The sequence below is a fragment of the Petromyzon marinus genome, chromosome 30, assembly GCF_048934315.1.
Source record: "Petromyzon marinus isolate PM22_M1 ecotype Great Lakes invasive population chromosome 30, UKy_Petmar_22M1.pri1.0, whole genome shotgun sequence".
In the NCBI taxonomy this organism is placed as follows: Eukaryota; Metazoa; Chordata; class Hyperoartia; order Petromyzontiformes; family Petromyzontidae; genus Petromyzon; species Petromyzon marinus.
The window spans coordinates 7,190,004-7,212,802 of NC_133696.1; the positions used below are offsets into that span (position 1 = coordinate 7,190,004).

At 48.7% G+C, this 22,799-nt stretch overlaps 1 protein-coding gene across 2 annotated transcripts; it reads right to left on the reverse strand.

Moving 5' to 3' along the window:
- Nucleotides 1–1,033: 1,033 nt before the first annotated feature.
- On the reverse strand, nucleotides 1,034–22,187 carry LOC116947522 (uncharacterized). 2 transcript variants are annotated; one of them, XM_032963370.2, is made up of 8 exons: nucleotides 21,838–22,186; nucleotides 19,430–20,008; nucleotides 17,034–17,135; nucleotides 14,555–14,666; nucleotides 10,322–10,378; nucleotides 9,449–9,524; nucleotides 6,433–6,580; nucleotides 1,034–5,045 (listed from the first exon to the last, which is right to left on the reverse strand). In XM_032963370.2, exons 1-8 carry the CDS (start codon nucleotides 21,907–21,909, stop codon nucleotides 4,752–4,754), a joined length of 1,440 nt encoding a protein of 479 aa, XP_032819261.1. In that variant the 5' UTR covers nucleotides 21,910–22,186; the 3' UTR covers nucleotides 1,034–4,751. The 2 variants fall into 2 exon arrangements, with proteins under 2 accessions (XP_032819261.1, XP_032819262.1); XM_032963371.2 differs by having other exon boundaries at nucleotides 4,805–5,045; nucleotides 6,419–6,580; nucleotides 21,838–22,187.
- Nucleotides 22,188–22,799: the final 612 nt, after the last annotated feature.

The window sequence follows — 22,799 nt, forward strand, 5'->3', positions numbered from 1 at the left end:
GCACCATGCACAGCCGCCGTTGCTTCCCTAGTTTCGATGCTTACAGATCGCATCACGTGCTCATCTGAGGCTGAGTCGACCTAGGGGGAGGCTCAGTAATTGGTTCAAATGATCATCACTGGGTGTTGGCAGTGAGCGAGAATCGAAATCGTGTGTCTGGGTTCGTAGCGCAGCGCGCTAACCGCTACACTACCGCTCCCCACACATCCAATCACCTACAACCACTCAAAAAAACAACCGCTATCCGTGGTGCTAACGTTAAAAAACCGCCACTTTTTTCAAATTTTCTTGTTTGAGGTTTTCACACCTGATGATGAATGCTTGTGTTGCAGTCGAAACGTCGTGATAATTTTATTGTTTTATATTTTTATTATTTTTATTATTTTATTGTTTCCAAACATAGATGGACTCGTCCATCTGAACAAACTGTCAAATCTCTTTCCGTGGTGCTAACGTTAAAAATAACCGCCACTTTTTTTCAAATTTTCTTGTTGTGGTTTTCACACCTGATGATGATTGCTTGTGTTGCTGTCGAAACGCCGTGAGCATTTTATTGTTTTATATTTTTATTGTTTTATTGTTTCCCTTCTACGTGACTTTACCGAAAGAACCAAGAATATAATACAGGAGATGTTAAGATGTTCAAGCACCAAATAGGCACGCCTATTGCAAGGCATCAAGTCTGCATGAGCCACACAAGCTTGTGGTAACACATGCAAGCGTGCTTTGATAATAATGTCCGCATAGTCCTCAAAACTGATTGGCCTACGCCAGAGACAGCCTCCATCATGGCCTTGTCCCGACACCCGTATAAGACCAGAGAACGATGCCAAGAGCCGAATGGCACACAAAAAAATGCAAATATCAAAACCATTCAAAGTTTTTGGTTATCAAGGAAAATGCAGACGTGGTGCCTTGCAGCGTAGGTGTGTCTATGTTAGTGTTTGAACATCTTAACAGCTGAGGGTGAACCCTGTTCTTCATATCATCTTCTTGATACTGGCAAAAAAAACGGGTCCCATCGACAAAATCGTTTAATTTGAGCCTGGAAGCATTATTTTTTTATTGTATCTAACAGAAGCAAAATAGTGGTTCAGCCTAAACCGAAAGAGTAATATTTACAGGACAGTTTTTTTACACCGTATGAAATATCACACCAACAGTATTACAATATTATAAAAAGAAAATATCCAGTAGTAGATTCGCATATAAAACGTATCACGCTAATTAATCAAAGCATTATAAAATGGCATTTACTTACGCGAGCAGTAGTAACAGTAATAACGTTCGGGCCTTTGTCAATGATCCACTGCTGGATGAAGGCCTCTCTGCGCCGTGCTGGTCATCGGAGAGGGGGGTGGTCATGTTTGACCATACTTCACCGCGCTGGTCAGTGCGGGTTGGTGAAGGGGAAGTTCCAGGACCGGTTCAGATAGCACTCCCCGCTTGTGATAGCCGTGGCCGGGAACTGAACTCGGGTCGGCAGGCTCAAAGTGAAGGACGCTAACCACTGCGCCACCACTCCGCATAAGCACTAGCAATGTCAGAAATAACTTGCGGTGAAACCCTCTTATCTAGACTCATCTTACATCTGCAATCTCTACATATCCACAACCAGCATCTATCTACGAAGGGTCCTCATCATCCATCGGGCAACTTAATCCTGGATGGAGTGGTAGCGGCAGGGGTCGGCCCCAGCACTCCACCTGAGTTTTTAGATTTCTTACCACGACTAACATCAAAAAGCCCGACAAAACCATGGTGGCGGCAGCGGACGCGGATACCCGGTGACCATATTGACAATTCACACGTTGAAAATCAATAACTCTCTCCCGCAGTGCGCGGTGCGACCGTGATCACCACCCAGAAGAGAGCCGTGGAACGTGGAACGCAAACTCGGTGCCCCCGATTCACAAAGACGAAGGGTCGGCATCGTCACCATCGCAGCGACGCTGCACGGTTCCGCAACTCCTGACGCAATCATCCGGCTCATGAAGCACACACCTCGCAGCTGTCACTCTACATCAACAGGAGGAGGAGTGATATCCGATCTAATTCTGGCCCTCAGGCTGGTGAAGTACGGTCACACAGCCTTCAACGACCGACATGGCATGGCTTTGGTTTCAGCAGCGGATTGAGAAAGAAGCTGGTTAGTTTAAAAAAAAACAAATCGTTCGTCCTAATATCCGTAACAATTTTTTTTGCGGAAATAGAGGGGTCGCATTGTTGCGATACGCGTCGCTAGTAATTAGGCACACAATGACTGCCAGACGTTTATGAACGTCTTAAAGTTCTGATTCAGTAGAAAACAAGGCACGTCAGCTCGAACTCGTTGCAGCAGGACTTTTAAGAACAGGCATAATAATGATGATGAGCTGCCCAAATTACCGGTAAAACATTACAACAAAACCCCCGAAAATAACAACAGCAATAATAATGACGTTGTAAACAACTAAACACTATGAGGATAACGCCACCGCTCACCCACGCCCCCCCCTTACCCCCATCCCCTGCCCCCCAGGAGATTGATTCATCATCACAATTCGAGATCACAATTCGAGATCACAATTCGATTAAAGAATCGATTAAATATATTTTTTAATCCGATTTGCAAGCTTGTCGCTTTATTAGTATTATAAATTACTCCTCTGCGCGGTTTTGTTTCCGCCCGTTAGCCTTTAAATGTCACGTGAGCACAACGTTTGAACAATCCGCAAATAATCGACGTCTTGCACATGCAAGACGTCGATTGCATTGCGAGGCGCGAGAATCGGTTGTGAGCCGTCAATAAACGCGTCGCTACAGAATAATGATAACAATAATGTCAGAGTGATTCGCTGCCCCGAAAGGGCATTGACCCCATGCTCATCTCCTATTTACAGTCACGAGCCGGTGATGAAAATTCCGCGTTCCTATGTCAGGGGCGGCTCTCTCCATTGGACAACCACTGTCGACTTCCACACACCATGGTACTTATTTTATGGACCCCCAGAGGGATGGTGGGCTGAGTGAGTTCAACACCAGTGGAACTTCCGGTCGCAAGCCGCCGGTTACTCGCCCGCGAGTTAGAAAAGGGCCGCCACATTTGAGTTCATCAAAACATGGACAGCGATACGAGGCATGAGAGTATTGTACTACATGTACTTCAAAGGCACGATATATCCTGGCAAACAAACCGGTGTCAAATCACGCTGAGCTATTTCAATGGTCAAAACGAGTACAAATATTGCTCTGGAGCCCCATCGTATGGCAGGCGTTGTTATTATTATTACTATCTACGCTTGTTTACCAAGGAAGAGCATCACTCAACGAGTTTCAACTCGTCTTCAGGAGGGTCCTGCCACGTTTTCACAGGAGGGCGGCGATGTTGCTGCTGCTGTTGCTCTGTGTGTAATCCCGATTGAGTCATTTGCAGGTCATTTTTTTCCAGCACTGCGATGTTTGGCCAATGCAGGTTACATTGTATGGGTCTTCATCCATTCATTCAATATTGGTCGCGAAAGCCTACATGTTAAACTGATTGTATGGGTCTTCTTTTTTGCGATGGGAGGCAACCCGAGAACCCAGAAGAAACCGATGCAGGACAGGGCGAGAACATACCAGCTCCACTCAGAAAGGCGTCAAGTCCGGGAGTCGAACTCAGGGCCCCCCCTTCGTGGGTCACAAGTGTTACTGCTGCACCACCATGCCTCCCAATAGTTCTGTCCATACGAATCATGTACAAGCGGCAACCCTGTGCAATTATGAACATGCACAGCCCCTAGGTGACTTTTCCGAAAGAACCAAGAGTATGAATTCCTGCAGTCGCGAAAGTTTTAAGTCTAAATGCACAGCCCCCCTTCTTGGAAATCCACCGCTAGACGAGGGCCTCCCTGCGCCGCGCGGGTCGTGGGGGTGCAATTTGACCATGCTTCACCGATGTGGTTAGTGCTGGCTGGTGAAGGTGGGGAGCATAGAAGATGGGAACATAGAAAGTAGAGTACAACAATGTATTATGCCGCACTGCCCATCAGGTAGTGTGGTTGCCTGGCTTGTGTGGTGGCCACTAGGGTTGCCACCTGTCCTGTGAGTCTTCCCAGGACATTAACAATCCCAGGTTATTTTACTACTTACATAATAATACACAACTCAAGGCAATGCATTTGTTTGTAGTTCTCGCCTCTTCCAGTATTGCGAGATAATCATCTTCCCATGCTATGTCCCCTGTTTTCTTTTATATCTCAGAAGTGGCAACCCTCATGGTCTCCCCCCATACAATCATTCTTCTATCGCTACTACCATGATTACTGTTCCCGTGAACTCCACTCTTTGATTCCCCCACTCGCATTGAGGACTCGGTCTGCCACCAGACCGTTTCGTCTCACCCGTCACAACAACTCGCTCACTTACACAGCCACCCACCTCGCTCGTTCTCCCACTCGCTCACCCACTCACAACACTGCACAAGGTCACAACGCTTCTCTTTCTGAGTCTTCAATCGCACCGCTTGCATTTGAAATTCCCTCCTACCATCGTCTCTCTTCCCAAGCTCGTACAGTAACCTTGCTCAACTAAAAAAAACGTAATACGATTCGTCGACTACAATTTTAATGGCGCCGTTTGTTGCTGACCGCAATGCGTCTGGGTCCTTTGGGTCTGTGTTAAGAAACCACGAAATAATAACTAACCAGGGCTCGAGCCTGCTTTAGCTTGTGAGATGCGACGAGATCGGACGCCCGTTCCGGGCGTCGCTTCAAACAATTTTTTTTTGTTTATGATGGGGATAGGCTGCCCTCTGCAGATAATCCGCCACTATCGAAGCTGCGCTTGAACGGACTTGCGTAGCAGCACGAGGGAGCGCCCACGTGGGGCCACTGCCTTCTGTCTGACGGGCAATGGCCACCGCCGTTGCCATGGGAAACTGTTGCCGTGGGACTCAGCGGCTCGGCCTGCTCCACTTCGGTGCCTGAGCCCCGCCTGGCCAGCCAGCCTGGCTGCTCCTCCTCTTCCAGGCTGGAAGAGAAGACAAGTGGCAGGCCGCTGGCCTGGGCCTGCCTCTCAAGTTCCTGGGAGCAAATAAAAAAATGTATCAATTACAATCAGAATCTTTATTTAGACTGGAAGAATCCGATTAACTATGAAGCTCTTTTTCACAGATGTCCAATACAAAAACCGATAGGAGTGCAAAGTATAGTAAAGCTAAGAAAGTCACGAAATATGAATGAAAATAAATAATGTAAGTACAAATTGCATAAGGACATAAATTCCTGTAGATTGTTGAATACCAAATGCAATCTTGGGCAAGGCAGACAAACAAAAACAACAGTCCCAGACCACACCAAGACAGCACACAGTCCCTCAATAAAATTGCACGTCAAAATGTAACTATGAAATACCAAATGCTTTGGATTATAAGATGCTCTGGGAAATGAGATGCACCCCAAACTTGTGCCCAGTGTCAATAAAGCTTTGCACATTGTCTCACAGCCACACACCTCACACTTTAATACAAACCCCCAAAAATCTAGAGAATGTGGGAACAAGAAAAGTAAAATAAAAAGTGAGCAAACTAACGTACAATTTTATGCACTTTTTTTAGTAAGCTGGAAGGCGGGCAGGTAGAAAAGCATTCAGGTAGGTATGTACGTAATCGGTTGTGATAGATGGTTAGGTAGGGAAGCAGACCAGCAAGCAGACTGGCAGTCATGAAGGTAAGTAGGCATGCAAGCTTGTAGGAAGGCTGACAGATAAGGCAGGGAGGTGATAGATTTCCTCAAACCAATTGAGAACACACTGAGTACAACCCCAGTCAGTTACTTCTGCTGGCAAAGCACGGTCAATGTCGCCCGGTAGGGCCCACCAGGTAGGGCCCACCGGGTAGGGCCAACCCAGTTAGGACCAACCAGGTTAGGGTCCACCAGGTAGAGCCCGCCCGGTAGGGCCCAGCAGGAAGGGCCCACCAGGTACGGCCAACCCGGTTAGGACCAACCAGATTAGGGCCTACCAGGTAGGGCCCGCCAGGTAGGGCCCACCGGGTAGGGCCAACCCAGTTAGGACCCACCAGGTTAGGGTCCACCAGGTAGGGCCCACCAGGTAGGGCCCACCAGGTAGGGCCCACCAGGTAGGGCCCACCGGGTAGAGCCAACCCAGTTAGGACCCACCAGGTTAGGGTCCACCAGGTAGGGCCCACCAGGTAGGGCCCACCAGGTAGGGCCCACCGGGTAGAGCCAACCCAGTTAGGACCCACCAGGTTAGGGCCCACCAGGTAGGGCACACCGGGTAGAGTCAACCCGGTTAGGACCCACCCGGTTAGGACCCACCAGGTTAGGGCACACCGGGTTGGGTCCACCTGGTTAGGACCCATCAGGTAGGGCCCACCAGGTAGGACCCACCATGTGGATCCCACAAATGCCCCCCCCCCCCCTTCTAACGCTGGCACCTGTAGCGCCGAACCTGTATGCGCAGGCCCAGGATGGCATTGGCCTCCTCCAGCAGCCGCTGCCGCGTCTCCATGTCACGCGAGCGCTGCTGGTCGCGCTGCAGGCGGCGGATGTAGTCAACCGACGCCTTCAGGATGGTGCCCTTGTTCCAGCGGATGTCCCTGTGGACCGGCGAGCGGGCGGGTGGGCGGGTAGGAGGGAGGGTGGGTGGGTGGCCACAAGAGACATTCAGACGGTGTTGCGAGCGAGCATACATTTTTTTGTTCTTCACAATGGGCCTCTGCGTACTTGCATGTATCATGTAAGTGTACAGTAAGTGTACAGTACAGTCTGTGGGTCGCTATGTAAGCCTATGGATAATGTAAGTGTAAATGAGTTTACAGATCTCGATGTAAGCCTATGGATCATATAAGTGTATATGACTCTATGGGTCTCTACGCAAGGAGAAAAATTTAGTTAAAAGACGAGGCACAGAATAGTAGCACATGGAAAAAGAAATCCGAGCAGCCGACCCCCATGCAGAAATGTGACTTGTGTCTTCGTAGATGAAGGACAGTATAAAGTAGAAGGATTGCTGTGCAGTGATTGGTGAGCAGTTGCTACATTCGAAAACCCAATTGAATGATGTCGCAGCTGAAAACCAAGATTTGCACTTAGGATCTACGCAGTGCCAGCTCAATGCCTCTGACACAACAATTATGAAACCCCTCGACCCTCGTGGACATCTCAGAATTCTACCCTCAACAGTGACATGAGCCCTTACCGCAGGAGCATGAACGATATGGATTATATTTAAACGTCCACGCTAACTCCTCGCGGCAAGCGCGGTCCAAGACGTTACACCGGCTTAGAAGTATAAAGGCCCAAAACACCTTGTCACGAGAGGGGGGCAGCGGGGGGCTACTCTCGAGCTCCCTCCAAGTGGAAACCCTTCTGCCAGCAGTGAGCGGCACCATTGCAGGGCTGCGCCTTCCACCCAGAGCCAACAGCGCTGGCCACCCCTCGCGTTCTCCCTCACCGATGAGACGAAACAAAGGCGATAGAGAATTGCCCGCTGAGATCCTAAAGTTCCAATTCGGTTCTCAACCGCCCGTGCTTGCAGTGCGTTCTCAAAAGTAGTGAGCCGATGGGCCCTTCCGCACACCGAGTGGTTGGAGCCACGGTTCTCCGAGCGGCTGCAGAGGGATGAGCGCCGGTGTTTGGAGAGGAGGGTCCACGCAGGATGCGGAGGCAATCCGACGCCCCGCAGAAATGTGACGTGTAATATACTTCAGCGCAGCGCCATGCGTGGGTGGTCGCGGTCTCATCACACCTTATTTACAAATGTATTTTGGTCACGTTTTTTTCTTTCTTTTTTTAAATGTAACAACATGTGAAGTATGCGTCGGCTAGTGCGGCCGCAGCAATGCGCCATCCTCCCACCTCCCACAATGTAACCCCATGCCGACTCCTCTGGCACGCGCAGACAAAATACTAGAGCCGTCGTGTCGGTCATGAACCCTTCCCGGCCAAAAGGAAACCGAGAGATGGGGAGACAGAGACGGATAAGTGTGGGCTGTGTCTTGCGGGATTTTAAACTGACGGGGCGGGGAGTGTTTTTCTGACCGAGGGTCAAGGACGCACAACACACACACTCCAATCGCTGCTATTACTGCGAGAGGGCCCTTGTAGTGACAGGAAGCGACCGAGCACGGTGCTAAAATCAGACACGCAGTTTTTCCAAGTGAGCATTGTAGCCCTCTAGTTCCCCATCAGCCACTGCTGAGATGCTTGCAGTGACGGATAAACTAATTAAAAAAATATTCGCTTCTTTATCCACGACAGACCACACCGAGTCTGTGGACTTTTTTTCAGGAAGTTCCTGCTACATTGGGTTTTTTTTTCATCTTAACCCTTTCCCGTTCCGAAACTGCAAGTTGAAAGGTGGGTTCCGTTCACCGCTGAATCTCTGAACCTGCAAGCGGCTCACCATTCATTTTATTTAGAGAGGCCTAGCGCCGTTGTTATTAAAGACGTTATATTCACTGGAAAGAACTGTAGCGACCAAACCGCACTCTATGAGAGCCGGCGCCAAACTGTGCCACACGCCGTCCCGCATGGCCTTGTGAGAGCCGTGATACCGATAAAGTTTAGTCTTTCTTCTGGTTCTTGGAAAGGCTTAACATTGTTTTGTGGTGGCACATTCCACAGTTGTTGCAATGGTTTTGCGGTTCAAAGCAGGTGCCCACCACCAGGGAGATGGAGCAATAAAATCACCTCGTGCGCGGGTAGGTGCCAGGTGGATCACTTCATCTCTGGGTCACGATGGGGTGGGAGGCCTTCATCCAGCAGTGGATTGAACATGAGTGTTGATGATGATAACGGGCGTGACAGTGTTTAATTTTCCTAATGTTAAAGTGATTGTATGGAGCCACCCTTACCTCATTTCATATTTATAGAGCGCCTCCACTCAAGCCGCTTCACGTCGTTTTAAAAAGAAACCGGTGACAAAATCGAGAATGATTTAGATGGCAGCGGCGTGCAAGGGTTGAGGAATGAGTGACCGCAGCAGAGGGCACGTGGGGGTCACGAAAGGGTAGCGGAGGGCTGGGAAGGATTGGAGGGGCGAGTGGAGGGAAGGGTAAGAGAATGAGCAATGGAGAATGGCTTTGGGAGAGGTACGGATGCAGGCTAAGGAGGGGGACTGCTTAAAGTACAGCGGGAGTGAGCACAGTAAATGAGCGTCGGGAGCGGTGGTGCAGCGGTTAGCAACGCTGCACTACGAACCCAAGTTCGATTCCTGCTCACGGCATAAAGCAATGATGATTATTTGAACCGGTCCTGGGTTGACTCAGCCTCAAATGAGTACCTGGTGCGGTGTGTAAACATCGCCACTGGGGAGACAAAGACAGCCGGGGGTGGTGTTGGCCACCCACCTCCTCGTGTGCCGTGCCGGCCTTCATAGGTAACAGCACTTGCCCCAACAGTCTGTTAAGGCTATACGGGGGATCTTTGACTTTGTGAGCGCAGTGAAAGAGCGTTGAACTCACGGATCGCTCGACTTGGTGATCAGGGCTCCCAGCTCCTTGATACGATCGTTGATGTTGAACCTTCTTCGCCGTTCGACTGGTGGGAAGAAAAACACGGTGAAGGGTGCGGACCTGCAATTTCTTGCTCACGCCACTGCTGGCATGAAGGCCTCCACAGTGGGAGCCCCAGAGGTCTCCTCCAGAAGTTTTAGTTATTTCAAAGGAAGGGCCCAGTGAGCTGATAAGCTCTGCTGATCTCTGCGACAGTACAGATGTTATACAACGGAGATCTTAAAATAAAACTAAACTATAAAACTTTTTTATGTTACCAATTAAGGTCCACTTAGGTATATGGCTCTTTTTCAGAAGCGACCTGGCCACAAATGATAGCCCAATTAAGTGGCTTAATGCGTGGTAATTTTTAGGAGCAGACAAATGCTCCAAATGCACGTTTATAAATGTGGAGGGAAAACCCGGAGGACCCGGAGAAAATCCACGCAACCACGGGGAGAGAGACACGCAAACTCCAATATATACCGGTGTCAGGGTAGAGATTGAACCGACCAACTCCTCTATACCAGGCGAGGTAGTTAACATTTCGCCACTGTGGCACCCCTTAGCGCATGGTCACATAAGTCTCGATACAAACAGCGAGTACCAGTATATGCTTTACATGCTACAGGAATAGGGAACTGGTTCAAAAATGTAAAATAACTAAAACACATTGACGAACAAAAAAAATATAACTTAACAAAGTGAACACAATCAGTAACCGGGAACCCCCGAGTGTGATCCACGCAAACTCGGGCTTACACAAAAAAAGGTCACGGTGTTATTTTGTATCCAGTCAGATACCCAGTTCCTGGGGCTCTCATTTCCACGGGTAAAACTCACTGAGGTTGTGGCTCTCCTTTTTCCTCCTCTCCTTCACCAGCGCGCGAGCTTCCAATTCTAGAAAAAAAACACGATTGAATGTTTTAACAATGGAACGTTGGCAGTTTACAATTTTCATCATCATCACCATCATCGTCATCGGCCATGGTCAATCCAATGCTAGATGAAGGCCTCCCAAATCCGGTGCCATGGTGGAGAAATGTTAACTACCTCGCCTGGTATAGAGGAGATCGTGGGTTTAATTCCAACCCTGACGCCTGTATATTCGGAGTTTGCATGTACTCTGAACATTTGTTGAGTGTATTTGCTTGCTATAAATTTCCACATGATCAGCCACTTCGCTGAGCTAATCATTTGTGATGATTAGCTCAGTATGGCCTAACATAGTAAAATAATAAAAAAAATAGTTTTGTTTTATCCGTGCTGCTGCCACCAGCTCTTGCGATCGCACAACGCAGCGATCCATCCAACCCAGCACAATTTCATTCCCGCTGCCGGTAAATCATGGGGACGACGCTCGTTACGTGACAGCATGTCACACCGTGTCACGGCGTGCCTCGAGGAAAACGGCGTGGCTGTGTGTGCTGCGATGATTGTGTTTGTCAGCAAGTGGGTAAACAGACAGATTGACATTTGGCACTTGAACCATTTATTTCTTGTGAACTGGCTTCGTGGACCCGGGAGCTCACCCCAGTGCTAATTTTAGTTCTTGATTTATAAGCGGTCCTGTTATAATGTTTTACGCTCGTTTAATCAGGAAGGGTCCTGCCAGGTTTTCGCAAGGAGGGGGCTGATCATGCTGCTACCGCGGCTGCGCGTAATCCCAGGTAATATTTCAACCGTGGGATGTTTGGTCGCCAACAGCGGTTACAATTGTCACCGTTTTGTCAAGCTATGGGAGGAAAGCAGGCAACACGGAGGAGACCCACACAGAACCACGGGAGAACGTACAAACTCCGGGCAGAAAGGCGCCGGAGTCAGGAATTAAAACCTAGGACCCTTTATTGCTGTGAGGCCACGAGCGGATACCACTGCAGCCGCCATGTTGCCCTACCACGGAATGAGCAATAAACATCATTCAGTTCGTCATTAGTCGTAATATGACGAGGATGTCGTGAAGAGGACGACGATGATGAAAACAAACATCTTTTGAGAAAGAAAAACAAACTCAATTTTTGCAATTCTGATTTGAAAAAAAAAACATTTTTAATAAATGTATCGTTTGTAAAGGCAATAGGGTAAAGGAGCAGCCCTGCAATTACTAGCGAACGCCACTGCTGGCACAAGAGCCTTGACTGAGGGCGAGCTCGACAATAGCAGTGTTGTGATATCATTTAAACGTTATGCTTCACCTGACTGGTCGGCATAGGGCAGTGAAGGAGATTCATAGTGCATCATCACCAATCCCAGATTATAACTACTGATGTATTGTTATCACTGATTAAAACAATTAAAACTAAACTAAACGTTTTGTTTATCAGGTAAGGCCCACTGAACTATTTAGCTCTTTTTCAGAAGCGAGCTTGTCACAAACGATTAGCTCAATGCACGTTGATTTTGAATGTGGAGGGAAAAACCGAAGGACCCGGAGAAAAACACACGCGACCATGGGGAGAACACGCAAACTCCAAATATACAGCAGCTGTCAGAGTCGGGATCAAACCCACGACCTCCTGTATACAAGGCGAAGAAGTTAACATCTCGCGATCGCGAGAGCTGGCAGCAGCAGAGCGGCTACAACTAGACTGTTTTTATTTTACCAGGTAAGGCCTACTGAGCTATGTACCTCTTTTTCAGAAGTGACCTGGCCATCACAAATGATTAGCTCAATGAAGTGGCTGATCTTGTGGAAATTTATAACAAGCAAATACACTTAACACATGTTCAGAGTACATGCAAACTCCGAATATACAGGCGTCAGGGTTGGAATTGAACCCACGATCTCCTGGATACAAGTCGAGGAAGTTAACATCTCGCCACCGTGGCACCCATTGTCAATCCACTGCTAGATGAAGACCGCCCCATGCCACCATGGAGATTGTTTGACCAGACTTTGCCATGCTGGTCAGTGTGGTGGATTGAATGTGGTGGGGAGGTCAGGACTGGTTCAGGCATCGCTCGCCGTTGATGTGTCAGCCACGGCCGGGAATCAAAATCAGGTGGCCAGGTTCAGAGCACTCGGCCCATCATCCCTCTGTGGATAACAAAATGAGCAGCAGTTTGTTGAAAGTCAAAAGTGGCTGTAACCCATCACAGCTGCCGCGATGTAGCCACTGCTCACTTCAGAGCATGGTGAAGCAATACATGTAGACACAAAGGCAAAGAACCCCCGTATAATGCTAACAGACCGTTGAGGCAAGTTCTGTTAGCGAGCACCTATGAAGCCGGGCATGGCAAATGAGGAAGTGGATGGCCAACGCCACGCCCGGCCGCCTTTGTCTCCCCAGTGGCAATGTTTACACAACACACCAGGTACTAATTTGAGGCTGATTCGACCTAGGGGAGGCCCAGGACCGGTTCAGATAATCATCGCTGGTGTTGGCTGTAAGCGGGAATCAAACTCGGGTTCACAAGGTTCATAGCGCAGCGCACTAACCACTACACCACTGCTCCCAAATAAAAACACGACACATTCGCACACACGTGCACACACTTCTGCCACGTGACTAATTGATTTGACATCACGTGTCTAAGAGGAGATGTGATGATTCTCCCGATCGCCCACCAGGCTGTACGGGTTATGTATTTTATTGTGGCTGCCCTCCTATTTCATTCATTTTGGGAGCGAGGCTAAACCGACGGGCTAAGCCGACGGGCGTAACCGAGACGGTATTTTGGGAAGTGGTTTGAAAGCGCCACTGATTCGACTGGGCGCGGAGCGAGGGAGCGATGGCAAACAAAAAAAGGGGGCAGCCGCGATTTACAATGGTCTCTGCTTTGTTGTTATCTGCCGCGTCCACGATCGACCGATTTTGGAGCCTATCTCGTCTTATCTTAAACGCAGCGATTATGAAAATGTGTCTTGGGAGCACACGTGGCTAATTGTTCGTGCGAAAGTCTGATTAGGCCAGAGGGCTAAAGTCACGTTCGTGGGGTCGGCGATGAGCTCCAAAGTCGCTTGATGGATTGGAATTTTTTTTATTTAAAGCTTTCGTGACTGCAGGGATTCATATTCTTGGTTCTTTCGGTAAAGTCACGTAGAAAGGTAACAATAAAATAATACAAATATAAAACAATAAAATTCTCACGACGTTTCGACTGCAACACAAGCAATCATCATCAGGTGTGAAAACCACAACAAGAAAATTTGAAAAAAAGTGGAATTTATCCGAATTTAACGACGAACCAAGCTTAATGCGATGGGGGTTTTATTTTTCGCTCAGTCATCGGTGACTGCCCTGAGCGTTTATGTACGCAAGTATGTTGAACTGCCTGTTGCACCGCACGTAGCACACCGTTCTAATCTGAGGGTGTACTGGGAGTCAAACAAACGTAGACAAATTCATTTTAGTGAAATTAAAGTTTTCCAGGAGTACAAAATGGCAGCGGCCTTCACGCGGCCCACACTGTTGAGTGAGAAATCACGACCAACGCCGTCGTCAGCGCAGAGCAACAACACCTCAAGCAATTGAAAATATTTACAATCATTGGGGAATGCGTGGACTACACAGGCCACTGAAGCCAAGATTCAAAATCGGGATCTCAGCAGTGCTAGCTCGGCACTCTCTGACCCCTGAGAAACCTCGCCACCTCAATTAACCCTTTCCCGTTTCCAAGTCGTCTGTAAGTTGCAGGGTGGGTCCCCGTTCACCGCTGAATCTCGGAACGCGTACGCGGCTCAGCATTAATTTTATTTAGAGAGGCGTAGCGTCGTTGCTTTTAAAGACACTCTGCTCACCGCAGAGAACGGTCGCGACACTTCCGCCGCACTCAATGATAGCTGGCGCCAAACTGTGCCATACGCCCTCCTGCATGGCCTTGTGGGAGCCTCGGTACCGGTGAAGTAATTTTATTTCAGTTTTTCTTCCGGTTTAGTTTTGATGACATACACATACAGTACATCGTCGGAATGGCGAAATGGTTAATGAATTATCAGACCTCAATTCCAGTGAACGGCGGCCGGTTTAAACCCTCGTAAAAAGTGTAGTGGTTCCCAGGCTTCTCCTTCTCGTCGCATCCTAAACGGGCCATCGATCTCGCCCGTCGCGACCTCACACGGTGGGCCGTGCTCACCCGTGATCTCCACCTTGATGGAGTCGCCACAGGTCATGGGTGGCAGCGTGTGCATCTGTCCCAGTGCCGCGTGGTGGCCCCTGAAGCCGCCCGCTCGGCCACGCGGTGTCACCTGCATGCGGGCAGCAGAGGGTGGCGCACGGGGCAGACACCGGCCTATGTTAGCCCGAAGACTAACGCAGCACCTGTAGCTTAATAACAAAAAAACCCATAGACTAACACAGCATCAACAGACGACCGTAGCACCCACAGACGAACACAGCACCTGCAGCTTTGTATAGAACCCATAGACTGCCATAGGACCCATAGGTAGGCCTCGGCAAGGTAAGGTAATTTACCTTTTTTACCGGGTAAAAGGGTAAAGGTGAAGGGTAAAGGTGTCGTCATGCCAAGGGGTAAGGTAAAGGGTAAAGGTAAAGGTAGCTTGGAAGAATAACCCGATAGGGTAAAGGTAGCGCGAAGTATTACCCGGTAAATACGATACCTTGTTTACCGCTAAAAGCTCCGTGGCGCAGTCCGTGGCCTCCATTTAACAAGTAATATTTTTTTTAAACGTTTTTAAAAACATGCTGTTATGAAATCTACGAGTAATGGCAGAACTCCACGACTCCAGGAAGTGGCCCCGAAGCTCGCCATAACGTAAGGGACCGTGGGCAATTACAGCCAACGTCAGTTTACAGTGGACAATTAGACCCAAGCCGAAACATAACATAAAAAAATAACGTTTAAAAATATTTTTCTATTATTTTTAATGATAGAATATAGTATTGTCATCAGTATAACATAAGTATACCAAGTTTGCAGTCGATACCACATTGGGAAGTGGGTTAAAATTGAGTTACAAAATTTGAGGATACAACAACGACAACAACAACAGACAGAGTGAGTTTAAAGAAAGCGTGTCAAATTGGAATAATCGAGAGAATTCTATATGAATAAAGCACTCTATCTAGCATTTACTTGTTATAAACCTTTTTCATGTGTAGTACCCCAGTAATTACCCTGTAATCGGGTAATTTGTATGGGGTAAGGGTAAAAGGTCGGGTAAAGGTAGGCTCGTTGCTTTTAACCTTTAAACCTTTTACCTTACCTGCTGAAGGGTAAAAGGTAGGGTAGAGTGATTGTATTGTGGTAAGGTAAAAGGTAGGGTAAAGGTAGGCTTGTTGTTTTTACCTTTTACCTTACCTTGCCGAGGCCTACCCATAGGCTTAAATAGGAACTGTAGCTTTATATAGAAAATATACACAAAGGATCAATAGATCAATAAACTTCCATATGACCTATAGACTAACATATGACCCACAGTCTTTCACAGGACCTATCGATTAACATAGACTTAATAGACCTACACAGAACCCAGAGGCTAACATCATTACAAATGATCTATAGACAGACATACAGCCCATAGACTTCCACAGTCCCTGACAGCAGGACTTACAGAATCATAAAGGGCCAATAGACTTATACTGGGCATACAGACTTAGATGTCAATGAATATTGCACCCATGAACTTATATATGGTAATCATACACTAGCACTAAAAACACATGCAAACATTACAGCAAAACGTTAAGAAAAATTACTCAGGAATTTTTCGTGTAGGAATATATCCCACATCCAACGTCCATCACCAGCGCCGACACCACAGCTGCCACTACCACGTCACTGGCACCATCACCACCACCGACCGCCACTACCGGCGCGACCAATAACAACAACATCATCTGTCATTCGCCACTAAGTGGCGGTGATGACACCACGGCGCCTGTGCCAGGCCAGGTGCGCCACGTGAAGTGTCGAAGGCTCGCTGACAGGAGGTCATGGCACAAACCCAGGTGTCATGGGTTGACTGAGATGACTGTCAGATGCACCAATTGTGCCTCCCTAATGTGCCAACTGTGCCCTACCACCACTGGCACTACCGGCACCACCACCACCCCCGCTACCACCACTGACTCCACCACCAATGGTACCAAAGACAAAGACCCCGAATAACTTTTAAGAGACTTAAAAATATAAAACAATAAAATTCTCACGACGTTTCGACTGCTACGTGACTTTACCGAAAGAACCAAGAATATGAATCCCTGCAGTCACGAAAGCTTTAAATCAGAATTTCAAGAGACTGTTAAGGGCAAGTGCTGTTAGCGAGCACCAATGAAGGCCGCCACGGTACACGAGGGGGTGGGTGGCCAACATCACGCCCGGTCGCATTTGTCTCCCTAGTGGCGATGTTTACACACTGCACCAGGTACTCATTTGAGGCTGAGTCGACCTAGGGGAGACCCAGGACCGGTTCGAATAACCGTCACTGGTGTTGGCCGTGAGCGGGAATCGAACTCGGCTCGCCGGGTTCGAAGCGCAGCGCGCGAACCACTGCGCCAACACTCCCCACACACCACTGGTACCACCACGACCACCAATGACACCACGACCACCACCAATGGCACCACCACGACCACGACCGCGCCACTCTTACCGTGCCGACGGCAACGTGGGCCGCGTGCGCCCGGCCCAGCTCCTCGTCGCTGTAGCTCGACTCGAGCCCCATGATGTCGTCCATAATGTCACCCATCATCATCTGGCGCACGAGGAGACAAGCGGAGCGAGCAGGAGCCACCGTCACCAACCTCTGAAGTTGCTGCAGTTCCTCCCCCCCCCCACCTCCCACCATCGATAATGTGGATATTTTAAAGTCTTGTCTTGAAACACATTTTCTTAAGCGAGTTTATTCTATTTTGATTTAAAGCTTTCGTGACTGCAGTAATTCATATTCTTAGCTCTTTCGGTAAAGTCACGTTGAAGGGAAACATTATTTTATTGTTTCCCTTCAACGTGACTTTACCGAAAGAGCTAAGAACATGAGTTTATTCTATTTAGCTTAACCTTCTCTTATCCTTACAAGATGCCTTGAGACATTAGTGGAAGGCGCCAGTAAAATGAATGTAATTTATTATTATTATTCTCCCAAGTTCCTGTGACCTTGCTAAATGTGAGACACGAATCAACTCCTCAATGTAAAACACGTACTAACGCCACTTTGACAGTGCGATTTGTTTCTGTCTTGAGGCATGTGCTCATAAACTGTGAGTTGAAAAAACACAGTACCTATAGACTTACACACGACCCATATACACTACTAACATAAATAGGATCCATTGACATGAGCAGGATCCATATACAAACATATAACGTATTGACATGAACATGACCCATATACTAACATAGGGCCCATATAATAAAATAGGAGCCATAAACATACATCGGATCCATAGATGTACACATGACCATTTAGGTTAAACAGAGGTACCATACATTAACGTAAGATACACATAATAACACATTACCCATACATCACCATGAGCCTCATAGATTAACATAGTATCTATAGACACGCATGGGACTCATAGATTAACATTGGACCCATTGACGAACACAAGACCCACAGACTACACGTGGGATCCATAAACAATCCATTGGTGGCTTTGCTGAGCCTAGTTTCCTCATAGTAACCAGGCCAAAAAATCCTGCTTAGCTTATGAGATCCGACGAGATGGGGCAAGCTCTACGGTGATTTTGGTCATACGAGTAGCAGCACTTTGCTTGAAGTCAACAGTAATTGTCGAGTTAAACTGGCACCCTGCCACCGGAATGTGGAATATCCACCCTGCTATTGGAGGGCCGCCAATGGAGCTTGCTGCGCAGCGCCCCACACTCATTGGAGGAGGGACGCCCGGAGACCCCGTGTTCACACTGCCAATACTCACGCTTACCTCTTCCCATTGGACAAACGTTTACCACGATCAGCGATGGCATTTCGTGAGATTGCGCAGCTGTTTTAAAACAAAGAAAAATATTTTTTGGCAGATAAGGCCCACTGAGCAATATAGATATTTTTTTTTTTCAGAAGCCACCTGGCCACTATCTCGTGGAAATCTACAGCAGCCAAATATTCTAAACGCACGTTCACTCTAAATGTGGATGGAAAAAACTGGAGGACCCAGAGAAAACAAATCCACGCAACCACGGGAAGAACATGCCAACTGCAAATATACAGGCGCCAGGGTATCGGGATCGAACCTACAACGTCCTGTTCTACTGGCGAGATCGTTGGCACCTCTCCACCGTGGCACCCTATCCCACGCCGCTCCAGCGGAGCTCGTTATTCGCCCGTGACCTTACACTCAAAACGCCTTCGCAGCGAGGTTGTCGGGTGCCCTCACCGGATCTCAATCTTAATTTGAATCGGCTCGATTGTCGCAGACAGCGCTAATTGCTTAGCGCGTCACGTGGGACGGGTGTTTAACAATAATCCGACGGGCGCGCGCATGTGCGCGCGCGCGCCGAGTGGAACGGGTTTTAGTTGCACTGCATTTGAGCGGGGAGGGGGAATTGGTAAGCGCGGAAAGACGGAGCCGTGGTGGTCGTGGGTAGCGAGGACCGGAGTTTGGAAAACTCTGCCCTATTGGATTGTCCGGCTCACCCGTTCCGGTGTTTTATGTTCTGTCTCTCTTCCTCGGTTCCGTCAGCCGTACGCTTTCCATGAGCATATAATGACGCATTTGCTTACGTTGTCAATAATCGATTCTTAGACGTGTGTGAATTGATTGTGCCGTGAGCGTTAGAATGAATGTTCATCAATCAATCAGTAGGCTAATCTAGCAACCAATTAATCAAGCTAATCAATTAACCCCTCGATTGACTAATCAACCAATTAATCAATCCATAAACCAATAATTTGATGAACCAATCAACTAACAAACTAATTGATCAGAACAATCAATCAACCATTTAGATAACCAGTCAGGCAATCATAAAACCAATAATTTAAGCAACTAATCAATTATTTGATCAATAAAGCAATCAAAAAGTCACCTCTCCGTCGTGGCTCGACCCAGCCTCCGACGCAGCTCCGGGGCTGTGCGCCGCCACCGCGGCCATCGCGAGCCACTCGGCCACAGCGGGGCCCTCGGCTTGCAGCGCAGACATCAGGGAGGGCAGCGGAGGGGGTGGCGGAGGATGGGGCAGCAGAGGAGGCGGGTGGTGGTGGTGCTGCTGCTGCTGCCCATAGACCCCGGCCCAGCCCGAAGGGTCTCCGTGAAGCGACCCACGCGGTGGGGCCAGCTGACACCGCTCGGCACCACCACCGCCTCCTCCATCGCCTCCTCCATCCAGCGGACCCCACGCTGAGAGACGAACGTCGTCGCTCTCCGCTGGGCTCAGCTGCCCCGGGCGGAGGTGACGGACGTCCGCCGGGTACGGCACGTGGCGGGGAGTCGAGGGCAGCGGGCAGCAGAAGGGCAGAGGTCGGCCGTGGGAGCCGTGCGGGGGCCGTTGGTGGTTGGAGGGGGGAGAGGAGAGCGCGTGACGCGGGGGTGCCGCGTCAGGGTCCGCGGGGTGCGGGCTCGCTGAGGTCGCCGGGTGCAGGGAAAAGCCCCCCGGGTTGGAATCCAGCTGCAAGAGATAAAGGCGCAGCCCTGAAATGTGCTTGCTCGCGTCGTTGCCGCATTGCTGGCGGAAGGGCCTCCCCCACTGGAGGGAGGCCCCCTCCAGAGGAGGGTCTGAAAGCAGCGATTTAATTCTCAGCCGCGACGTTTCGTCGACGAAAGCGATTGGACGGAAAGGTAAAGGTGCAGCCCTGAAACGCATTGCTCGCGCAACTGCCAGTGGAAGGGCTCCGTGTTTCAACTGCCACAGCGGGAGAGATGGAACTGGCGACATCTGTGTAGGGGGCGGGGGGGGTACCCAGGATCGGTTCGGATATCATTCGCCAATGATGTTAGCCGTGGCCGGACGTAGACTCGAACTCGGACGCGCAGCTGGGGTGCGCTAAACACTATACTAGGTATAAGACAAAGATCCCCCGTATATTATAGATTTGAAGCTTTCGTGACTGCAAGGATCCATACTCTTTGGTTCTATTCGGTAAAGTCACGTAGGTAAAAAAAATCACAACATTTCGGCCACAACACAAGCGGCCTTCATCAGGTGAAGGGACCAGACTGGTGATTTTTGTTGTTTTATTTTTTTACTTACGTGACTTTACCGAATAGAACCAAAGAGTATCCCCCGTATAGCCTGAAGGGACAAGTGTTTTTAGCGAGCACGCATGAAGGCCGGCACGGCGCACGAGGGGGTGGGTGGCCAACATCACGCTCGGCCGAAATACACACGAACACGTGAGTCTCTTAGGGTAATGAGACTTGGCTCGGCTTTCTTGGGTAAACAAAGCAGAGTAATCATGCAATACAAACTATAACTGAGAACCCACTGGGACGAAGGTGTCTATTACTAGGAAGGCCCTGGGTTACAAACAGAGAACGGGCAGCACAGAAACACCTCAGTGGCGAAGAATGGAATTGCGTTAAAAGCCACGAAGTCAGAAGAAGTTTCACAAGATAAATAAATATAAACTGAGACCAAAATTCGAACTCGAACTTTCAAGTAACACAATAATGCACACACGTCACCCAAATAAACTAAACACATTGTTCGCTCATTCTGATATGACAAATACATAGTACAGTATAAAACACAGCAGTTCTCATTTACTACAAAGACCTCTGAGTGTTTAGAATCATAATCAGAAGTTGATTTCCTGAGTTTAATCCCATCTTGTGTGTGGATTGTCTCCCGAGTTCTCCGAGTTGATGCCACATGAAGCCAAAGTCTCATTTAACGTAATTGGCCAAACATCCCAATGTAGCAGGACCCTCCCGACTAACTAGTCTTGAGGCTCAGTGAGGCTTACCTGGATAAATAAAGGACATTGTTCGTATTACTCTTAATCCTAATAAACACGCGATTGTGTTTACTTTTGAACGGTGCCGCTGATTGTGGCGATAATAAATAAGTGACCTTGAAGGGCACTGTTTAAACGTGGACGTTATCTCAGTTACTTTTAATGCAGGCACCCACCCACTGGTTAGCTTTTCTTTAACATATACGGAATATAAAAGTAATTTGCAGTCCCTGGCGATCCACTGGGTGGATGATGACCTCCCGATGTCGGTCACGAGTGGCTGTTTTAACCATACATCACCACGCTAGTCCGTGCTCACGTGTATTTTTTTTTATCCATTATGACATTCGTCAAAAACAAACGGCGAATGAGTTTTGAATTCAATCCGTTGACAAAATATTATAACCGCAACGACACTGGCTTATTAGCAGCAGCAGCCGTTTGAAGGCCACTGTCACATTTTCAAGATCGACTACTGAGCGTGACCTTTCACGAACAGCAGCAGCAGCAGCCGGTGACGAACCAAAAACAGCGCCCTCACCTCTCCGTGCGATGGCACGCACGCCACTCCGGGCACGGCGACTCGACGACGCTCATACGCGCAAGCTGACATCGATTCAGCTCTTCTTCTTCTTCTTAGTAGATCGAACGAATTTCATATAAGAAAATATTAATCCCAGTCGATCGGCGAACATGTAACACTATCCCCCCTCCGCCTCCCCACTACCACCCACACACACACACAAAACAACGTTGTGGCCGTGTTGCTCTTGGCTTTGAGAGTCATGTGCCAGCTGCTGCCCGTGCCGGCCAAGTCTTTTAACAGCTGGGCCGAGCCAATGCCATTGGTCAAACAGGCTCTCGCCTCCGCCAAAATCCCATTGGCCGACGGAAGGAAAATAAATAAATCGGTTCGTTGGATTTGCCCTCTACAGATTTTGCACCCCCACCCCTCCACCACGTTGAGAGACCACAACTCCAGCAAGGGATTTATTTCAGCCGGGTCGGCGACCCATAAAATATCTCACACCTCGTCGACATCTAGATGTGGCCGTCGCTGTGGCAGCGAGTCGTATGTGCCCACCTTACTCGGATCGAGCAGCGTCTCAGGAAAAAAAAATGTAGTTGTGAAATTAAGTCACGTGTGCAACAAATATTTTTTCATTTAACACAAACAATTTTCTAATAAATCCCAAACGTTTAGGAATACCTGTTGTGGATGACGTGGCACCAACATACCAATCGGACGTTTCATGTTTAAGTTTTTGTGGGCACCCACCCACCACCACCACGGTTCAATCACGTGAATTCATGCATTCTGACAAACATTTTTTTTCACCACTTGCCCGAGGGCATGAGCGCGAGGGGCCCGCTAACTTACACAGCGTTTAATTCAGAGGCGTGGAGTCGGCGGGCCCACGAGCTTAAAGCAGTGGGAAACGCTTAACAACAAATTTCTCTTCGCTCTTTTAACACAGCCGCGACTGTTTGTGCTCCGATGAC